Below are 8,884 nucleotides of genomic sequence, written 5' to 3' on the forward strand. Positions count from 1 at the left end.
GGCCGCGCCCCGAGACAACAAGTGCGGCTCCGCCACTGCTGCGTCGGAGAAGCTTGTTGCGGGGCTTGACAGCAAATTTGCTACATCACGATGATTCCGGAGGCGCTGAAAGCTGCCTAGCACAGCGCGAGGAAACGGTTGCCCAGGCCCTCAGCCGATGGTCGCCTCAGCCGCCGACACCACGACTCAGGGCTTCGAGTGTGCTCCCCCGCCTCTCCGCTGGGCCCACCCCCGACCTGCTCAGGCTTTTAAAAACCGGGTCAGCCCACCACGAGGCCCTCTCGCGCAAGATTCCCGAATGGACGCACACACCTCATCACGACCGCGCAAACGCCGTGCTATCAATGCCTGTGCCAATTGCCGGACGTCCAAAGTGCGCTGCGACGGAAATCGCCCGTGCCAGCGCTGCGACAGGAATGACGTTGCCTGCCAGTACTTTGACGCCGTCAAGGACGAAAATGTACTGCGCATCGAGAGGCTAGAGGCCGAAATGGCGGCTCTTCGCCAGCAGCTCAGCACCAGACAAATGCCATGTCGGAAAACTAGCGTGAGTAACATGTCGTGGCTTGCAGTAGTGCTACATGCTGTGTCCCAAGTCTGCCATCCAAGCTGCACTGCAGCCATGGATGGATGCAAAAGAGCCCCCAACCCACGTGGCGCAACACTTCGAGGCAATCGCTAACTATGCTACCATTCCAGTCGTCTTCGGACCACCCCAGCGTCACCGTTGCAGACATTACGCCTCGCTCCCCGCCCGAACGCAACGCAGTCGGCAGTGCCGTCGACGTTGGCTTCATCACGTGGGAGCAGGCCGCTCGTTGGTTCCAGAGGTAAATACGCAGTGTATTCTGTGCCACTAGCAACGCAAGGCTGACCATGCTCTAGTTTTTTCTCCGGCAGCGTAAGACATCCACTTGCCTCGAAGGAAATTACGCTGAGCAGATTAGCAATACTTGGTGCCCATTTTCTGCGAGAGGTATGACACTCTCACGTCCGTCTCCTCGCGAAGTGCAGTCCTCTTCGACGCCATAGTCAGTATTGGCTGCCGCGCTGAGGAAGGCTTCAACACAACCATCTACCGCCAACTTCAGTCGCGGGTCCGCGACCACATCAGCAATCTGCTCATCAATACGAGCATGCCCAGTGTGGAAGACATACAAGCCATTGCACTGGTTGCTGCATACTCCGAAAACGGGTTTCTCTTGGTCGCAACGGCACTTCGTTTCGCCATACAGCTTGATTTGCCTCGAGCAGTGGATCAGCTCATTGCCAAGGGGCATCCACGCTCCCGGCCTATTAGTGGCGATGATCAAGAATTGTATCGTCTGTCCCGCGTCTGGCACGGCATCTGCAACCTTGAACTCTTGTGAGCACTGGTCTATGTAGATTTGAAGTTGGTCACCTGACGCAGAGTAGCTTCTCGCTCGATGGGGGTAAGCTCCCGGGCTTGACCCTGCATACCTCATCTAGAAAGATCAGAAGTCTTCTGAATCATCCCGAACGCACAGCTGTCGATATCCGGCTGCTCTCCCAGGTGGAGCTCAACCTGATCCGCACAGAAGCATACGCTAAGATTGTGCGACGGAACGGCGATGATTTTCTGCTCCAAGAAACCGAAAGCCAAGTCCAAAGCACAGTCGAAAACACCTGCGTTGAGCTCTCTCTTTGGCTCGAGGAATGGACTAACATCGTCTTGGTCGAGCTTGCACCACATCAGCGTGCCTTGGCATTGCAAAACCTTCATATTCAACGCGAATGGGCCATGATGACGTTACACCTCAAGGCAGTTGCATCTTCTGGTATCGAGAATGTTGCCTTTATGACCGAGTTCCAGAGAGACTTTATACGCAAAGCCAAAGATGCAGCCAGTCGACACCTACAGTACATGCTGCAGTCGTATACGTCTACCCCAGACTCCTCACCAGCATCATCGACCCACACGATTGGATCGACATATCTCAGTACCTTCAGATGGACTCTTGATTATGTTTGGGCAAAGTGCGCCGTTTCGGTTTTGCTTGTTCTGAGACTGGCTATCCTTCTCCGCGATCCTGCCGCCTCCGTCATGGCGCTTCTCCGCGACGCCCACCGAGTATTGGAAGAGCTCAAAACGGTAACCGTAGGGCATATAGCTTGCTTCCAGATCCTTCAGACTAGCATTGAGAAGTGCGAGGCTGCATTGCGGGAATATTCTGTCGAGCAGAATCATGCTTTGGAGACCATGGCCGCGTCCCAGAGAGGCGGAGGCGCTGCCGAAAGCGAATTCCAAGGCTACGTACCACGCGAGTTTATGTTTGAATGGGACTTCCCGGGGCTCAATCTCAAGCATATGCCTGTGGGATGGCAGGATTTGTTTGTCAATATCGACAGTCTTTTCTGATCTTGACGAGCAAAATGGGACACACGACCGAAAACAATTAGAAGACATGGATAGATCTATATATGCTATTCCAATTCGAAATTATTGTCTGTCAGCCCTGGAGCGCTGAAACACGCCTCTTAATAAACGTAGATGAAATCTTCGTTCTTGATATCGGTCACGTCATCAAAGGCCTTGTCGCCTACGCCGCTTGCTTCGATCTCGGCTTCCTCGGCGCTACCTTCGCGGGCAGAGCCCATACTAGTGTCGACGACGACGGCTGACTTGCCCATGCTCTCTCGCGTCGCAGCATGCTTGCGGTTGAGCAGTTTGATCCATACCACTGCGATCAAGATCAACACAATGATTGTGATGAAGAGAGCAAGGTTTGCGCGGAGACCACGCTTGTAATATGGCTTTTCGGAGGGCTTGAACAGCTGGGGCCCGATAATGTTACCTGCACTGGCTCCGACGAAAAGGATACTGGTAGTGACCTTGCGCTTGGTGTCTCCACCGGTATTCTGACCCGACCACGAATAGATAAGTGGCGAGATACCAGGATAGAAGGATGTCAAGTAGTATCCAAAGAGCAAGACTCCGCGATTTGACGCCCCGCGACCAACGACCATGAGGATGATGATGCCGGCAATTGGAGGAATGCACAAGAGGATAAGCACCGGCGACTTCTTCTTCAGCCGTGTAGCTAGCCATGCGCCGCCTACTGTTGCCACGATCTGCACCACGCCAAACGGCATGTTGAACAAGATGGTCTCGAACTTGCCGAACCCGAATCCTTCGATGATTAACGGACCGAATGCGCTGATGCCGCCACTGGGAATGCTGATGGCCGTCAACATGGAGAACCAGAGCCATGTTTTTGGGTCTAGGAACGCCTCGAGTACATGATCCCACTTCCAGACTCGCGATGCGACACCCATCTGGTTCATGCGCAGACGCTCTACCGCGATGAGCTTTTCGTGTTCATTCAGGAAACTGGCTTCCATGGGCGAGTCGGGCATGAAAATCCAGACAAATATCGAGACAACGACAGTAAGAAGTCCGCAGAAAAGGAAGATGATTTGGTACGAGTGCAGGAGGTCCGAGTTGATGTGTCCAAGGCCATAGCATAGCAAGCTACCAAGGATGTTGACAATACCCAGCATGGCGTACCAGGCCGCGTTCCGGTTCGTTTGTTCACCGCGCTTGTACCACATTTGGACGACGGCAATGAAAGCAGGAGCTAGGCGAGAATTAGTATGCAACACTGACACAGAGATTCGTCAAGCTTACCAACTGCAGCCTCAAAAGCACCCAGCAGAAACCGCGTCGCCATGAGTCCGGCAAAGTTCTTTGCACCCGCCATACAGCAAAGGATACAACCCCATGTGAAGACCATGGCGCCAATAAACTTGCCCATTCGCAGCTTGACGAGCAGAAATGCAACGAGGGGCTGCGCTACCAACTGCGCAATGTACACGATGCTTCCTAGCCAGGAGTACTGCTGCGAGTTTGGGTCGAGTTTGGCATCTTTGATAAGACCGAAAACCGAGGCGTAGGATAGAGTCGTCTTGTCGAGGGATTGGAGGAAGTAGACGCTCAGGAGAATGGGCAGGATGACGAGATCAATCTTCTTCAGCACCCGCTTGTTGTCTTCTGACGTGACGACGATACGTTCGCTTGATGCGAGTAGCTCAGCAGCTTTATCTCTTCCTTTTCCGCCTTTGGCACCGCCGGCCTTGTGGATCGACTCGGTGGTTTCGACGTCGGGCTTGGTGCCAATGTCGGCGGCACTCTCAGCCACCTCTGGTTTCTGAGACATGATGAAAGAAAAGAAGGGGTGAGAGTGCGATGATGTCTCTCAGAAACTATGACGGGTGCAGCAGTGAATTTGGCCGACAGCACTTATACTAATTCCCCACGGGGACCCCAGACGGTAATCTTGACTGCTTTGGGACTGATCGGGTGCGGGCTTCGGCCGAAGTTAGCGATGGGCGGGTACCCGGGCGGCTTCGCAACGAGACGTGCATTATTCCTTCGGCTACCGAATGTCACCATCGGGCAATTGCCGACCTCGAACCTTTGCTATAAATGTCAGTTGACTGTAGTGGCCGTGTTTAGCAGGTTTTTCCAGCCTCATCAGATTCCCTTTTCGTCATGCCGATGCTTGAGCATGTCCCCGCCGGCTACCAAGCCGCCACTGCCACAGCAGCATCAAATACGGGCGTTGAGCTGCAGTCAAATGTAGGCGACTTCAAGTTCACATTTGATGCGCTGCAACCGGGTCTCTTCCGCACTACCTTTACTTCACCGAAACACTTGCTCCCGCCTCATCGAGCTACCCCGGTGCCCGAGAAGAAGCTGGACGACGCCAACGCTCGAGTGTTGTCGTCGAGCGCAGCTGCAAAGACTCTCGAAGTCCATGGCATAACTGCGAGCGTAGACTGGGAAAGCGGACTCCCTCTCGTCTCTCTGACGCTTCCCGGTCAACAAAAACCAATCCATTCCGATTTGCCCAATCGCTCCTACGTCGCTGATGGGCCTGGAGTTTCCCACTACACACGCTACAACCATGGCACGCTACATCTTGGACTCGGCGAGAAGCCAGCGCCCATGGATCTCTCAAACCGTCACTTTGTGCTATCGGCAACTGATTCCTTTGGCTATGACGTATACCGGACGGATCCAATGTACAAGCACATTCCACTGCTCATCAATGCTACGCCAGATGGCTGTGTGGGTATCTTCTCTACCTCACATGCGCGTGGCTTTTACTCGGTTGGCTCTGAGATGGACGGCATGTGGGGCCGTTTCAAGGTCTACCGCCAAGACTACGGTGGTCTGGAAGAGTATCTCCTCGTAGGCAAGACATTGCCGGATATCGTTCGTATCTACGCTGATCTGGTCGGCTACCCATTGCTCGTGCCGCGATGGGCGTTTGGCTATCTGGCCGGCGGGATGAAGTACTCTATGACAGATGACCCGCCAGCGAGTCAGAGTATGATGGAATTTGCTGCAAAGTTGAAGCAACATGATATTCCTTGCTCAGGAATGCAAATGTCTTCTGGCTACACAGTTGCCGAGACGGAGCCAAAGACGCGTAATGTCTTTACATGGAATCGCCACCGGTTTCCCGATCCAAAGGGCTGGATCGACGCGTATCACAAGGAGGGAATCCGTCTTATTGCAAACGTAAAGCCATATGTGCTTGGTAGTCACCCAGAGTATCAGAAGCTGAAGGCTGCCAATGCTTTCTTCACCGACTCGCTGACAAAGGCGTCTGCTGAAGCTCGTCTCTGGAGCGCAGGCGGCGGCGAGAGCGGTGTTGGTGGACACATTGACTTTACATCGAAAGCTGGGTACCAGTGGTGGTACGAGGGCATCCGTGAACTCAAGCGGATAGGAATCGATTGTATCTGGAACGACAACAACGAGTACACTATTCCTCATGATGGCTGGCAATGCGAACTTTCCGAGCCGTCCGTCACTCAAGAGCCAAAGGACAAGAGTTATGGCCAAGAGATTGGATTCTGGGGTCGCGCACTGAACAATGAGCTCATGGGTAAATCCTCTCACGATGCATCGCTGGAGATTGAACCAGAGCAGCGGCCCTTCATCCTGACTCGCAGCGCCACAGCTGGTACTCTACGTTACTGCGCCAGCGCCTGGAGTGGAGACAACGTGACTTCATGGCCAGGCATGAAAGGCGCAAACGCTCTCTCCCTCACCGCTGGAGTCTGCCTAATGCAGTGCTACGGCCACGACATTGGCGGCTTCGAAGGGCCTCAACCCACTCCCGAGCTTCTCGTCCGCTGGTGCCAACAAGGCATCTACAGTCCTCGGTTCGCAATCAACTGCTTCAAGACAGGAAACGACAACAGCGTCGGCGACGTAATCGAGCCATGGATGTACCCGGAGACGACAGCACTCGTCAGAGACATCATCAAGCGCCGCTACGAAATGATTCCCTACCTCTACTCCCTCGCACTTCACTCACACATGACGGCTACCCCGCCCCAGCGCTGGACCGGCTGGGGCTACGAGTCTGATGCGGAGATCTGGAGCAACAGGACACTTACAGACGGTGAAACACAATACTGGCTAGGCGACGCGCTTCTCGTTGGCGGCGTCTTCGAGGCCGGTGCCGAAAGTGCAAAAATGTATCTTCCCAAGGACGCCTCAGATCCCAATGCAGCGTTCCTTGATCTCAACAACGAGCCTCAGACGTATTACCAGGCAGGACAATGGGTCGACGTGAAAGCCAAGTGGACGGAAAGCATACCGGTGCTCGCCAAGGTTGGATCAGCCATCCCTGTGGGAAGGGCAGAGCCAGTGCTTTCTGTAGGCGACAAGAGCAATCCAGCTAATCTCCTGCGCGACGATTACCGCGCTGTGGAGGTGTTCCCGCCAAAAGGGTCATCTGGGGGTAAGGTGTACACGACGACGTGGTACGAGGACGATGGAGTGTCGCCGGCGCCTGCAAAGATCTCTGTCTTTGTAGTCAAGTACGAAACTACGGATGCAGAGATCTTGGTACAGTACGAAGAGAAGCTGCAGGCGGGATTCGAGCCAGCGTGGTCGGCACTGGATGTTGTTTTACCAAGGGGCGATGCGAGAAGCGTGGTGTTGAATGGGAACAAGGCGGAGAAGGGAGAAGCTGATGCGAAGGGGAGAATGAGGTGGAAGGGTACAGCGGTGAGATGAATGATGATATGACCATAGAAAATGCATACCAGGTATTACTCTGAATGCTGATGGTATGGTTCATCTTTTGATTTGAACGAGGAGCAAATATACACGACTAGCCATGTCATGTAGACAATGGCGACTGGTTCGACAACCACCATTAGAAGGGCTGACGTTACGAGACGCGCGACGCGAGCCACATATTTTTTTTGGCGGCAATGGACTCAGTATACCTATATGTCTCTCCAGATGGAACTACTGTCATTTGTATCGCATCACTTGTCACCAACAAGCACGTGCGCTTGGCGAATAAATCATGGCATTAACACTCGTATTGACATTGCTATGCTCATGATCAAATGGTCGACTCGTTACGCATCTCGCCAAAGTCTCTCTCTATATACATACAGCCAATCGTTTAGCGAAAGCTAAGCACGCTCAAGTCCAACTTGCCAACCACTCCACCCTCTCCCGCCGCCCAGCACATATCCTGGTCGTTGCAGCTAACTCTGGTGAAGGACTCTTTGCCCAGCGCTTCCCAAGTCTTGCCGCTATCATGGGTAATAACAGATCCGTCGGGTCCCACAGCAACAGCAACTTGACTCCTCAGAGGCGCCCAGCTGGCGCTCGAGAGAAAGGTGCCTTGTGCGCCGGTGCTGCGGTACCAGTAGTCACCGCCAAGGGCAGCCCATGAAGCAAGCGTGCTGTTGGAAGACGAGAAGCTAATAGGGCCACCGACTACGACGGCGTTCAGGCCATTGGCGTGGAACGCCACATTGCTTGCGCCGCCAGCCACGCCTGCGGTGAGATTTGCGCTTGTGGCCTGCCAACCTAGTGCAAGGTTGTCGTTGACGGTGCTGTGGGTGCGTCCGCTTTTGGTGTCGGCGGTAGCAACGTATACCCCGTAAGGGCTCACGGTGACGCACGAACTCACTGGCAGCAGCTTTTCGTCCGGTTCGGTGAGGGGGAATTTGGCCTGCGACACGGGCGTCCACGTCTCGCCCGCATCGATAGTCTGGATCAAGCGGAGCCGACCGTTGACGGGCCCACTGGCTGCGACACCCATCGCGCGCCTTCCGTCGGTGGAGCCAAAGCCCATGCATTGGTAGTTGGCGGCCTGTTCGTTGTTGGTGAAAGTCTGCCTCCAGCGCTCGCCGGCATTGCCAGTCAGAAATATGCGAGAATGGCTGCCTGCACCATCGGCGAGGACGACGGCAAACTTGTCTGAAAAGGCGTGGATGGCCTTGAACGTGACGGAATACTTTTCAGAAGCGTTTACGGGAGAAGGAACGTCTTCCCAGTGCGCACCGCCGTCGGTAGTGCGGATGATGGTGCCGTGGGTGCCGGACAGCCAAACTACGTCCTTGTTGATGGCCGACATGCCCAGGTATTGTACATCTTTGCGAAGTGTCGGTGACGTAACCCACTTGAGACCTTCATTTTGGGCGGCACAAGTAAGCGCAAGGGAAGCCGTATAGAACAAGGCGGTAAGCAGCTTCATGTTTGGATGCGCGACTGGAGTGGTCGGTGCTTGGGGATGTCGTGTGTTTAGAGGATGTATGCCGGTGGTGGTGCCGTGTTATCCTTAAGTACTTTTTGAAAGACTGGCTGATATCAGCGTTGTATCAGGAGAGTGCGATGTGTTAATTGACCCACCCGGCCAAATGTAACGTGGAGCGCGGCCAAACCCGTCTACCCCTGTGCAATCGCCCCTGATGCGTGGTTTAGAAAAATTTAAATGTTGTTGGGGTGGGAAGGGGGATCTGAATTTAGACCAACGCAGTACGGAGGTGCCTCACAAAAGTTTTGTCCCACGCTAATCTCGGCGCTTCGGCATAACTC

At 54.2% G+C, this 8,884-nt stretch overlaps 4 protein-coding genes across 4 annotated transcripts; 2 read left to right on the forward strand and 2 right to left on the reverse strand.

Annotated features, from left to right (window-relative positions):
• Nucleotides 1-298: 298 nt before the first annotated feature.
• On the forward strand, nt 299-2,401 carry SETTUDRAFT_140408 (uncharacterized protein; the record flags this gene model as incomplete). Its single annotated transcript, XM_008031119.1, has 5 exons — nt 299-547; nt 700-830; nt 886-901; nt 948-1,366; nt 1,417-2,401. The coding sequence occupies 5 exons, from the start codon at nt 299-301 to the stop codon at nt 2,378-2,380; spliced, it is 1,779 nt and encodes a 592-aa protein (XP_008029310.1). The 3' UTR covers nt 2,381-2,401.
• A 98-nt stretch (nt 2,402-2,499) lies between these two features.
• Nucleotides 2,500-4,178, reverse strand: SETTUDRAFT_33943 (uncharacterized protein; the record flags this gene model as incomplete). Its single annotated transcript, XM_008030652.1, has 2 exons — nt 2,500-3,599; nt 3,650-4,178. The coding sequence occupies 2 exons, from the start codon at nt 4,176-4,178 to the stop codon at nt 2,500-2,502; spliced, it is 1,629 nt and encodes a 542-aa protein (XP_008028843.1).
• A 335-nt stretch (nt 4,179-4,513) lies between these two features.
• On the forward strand, nt 4,514-7,060 carry SETTUDRAFT_94164 (glycoside hydrolase family 31 protein; the record flags this gene model as incomplete). The annotated part of the gene is made up of 1 exon (XM_008031120.1): nt 4,514-7,060. The coding sequence occupies one exon, from the start codon at nt 4,514-4,516 to the stop codon at nt 7,058-7,060; it is 2,547 nt and encodes an 848-aa protein (XP_008029311.1).
• A 297-nt stretch (nt 7,061-7,357) lies between these two features.
• Nucleotides 7,358-8,620, reverse strand: SETTUDRAFT_164939 (uncharacterized protein). Its single transcript, XM_008031121.1, has one exon. It carries the CDS (start codon nt 8,541-8,543, stop codon nt 7,461-7,463), a length of 1,083 nt encoding a protein of 360 aa, XP_008029312.1. The 5' UTR covers nt 8,544-8,620; the 3' UTR covers nt 7,358-7,460.
• Between the last annotated feature and the right edge of the window lie 264 nt (nt 8,621-8,884).

This window comes from Exserohilum turcica (assembly GCF_000359705.1).
Source record: "Exserohilum turcica Et28A unplaced genomic scaffold SETTUscaffold_5, whole genome shotgun sequence".
Taxonomy (NCBI): Eukaryota; Fungi; Ascomycota; class Dothideomycetes; order Pleosporales; family Pleosporaceae; genus Exserohilum; species Exserohilum turcicum.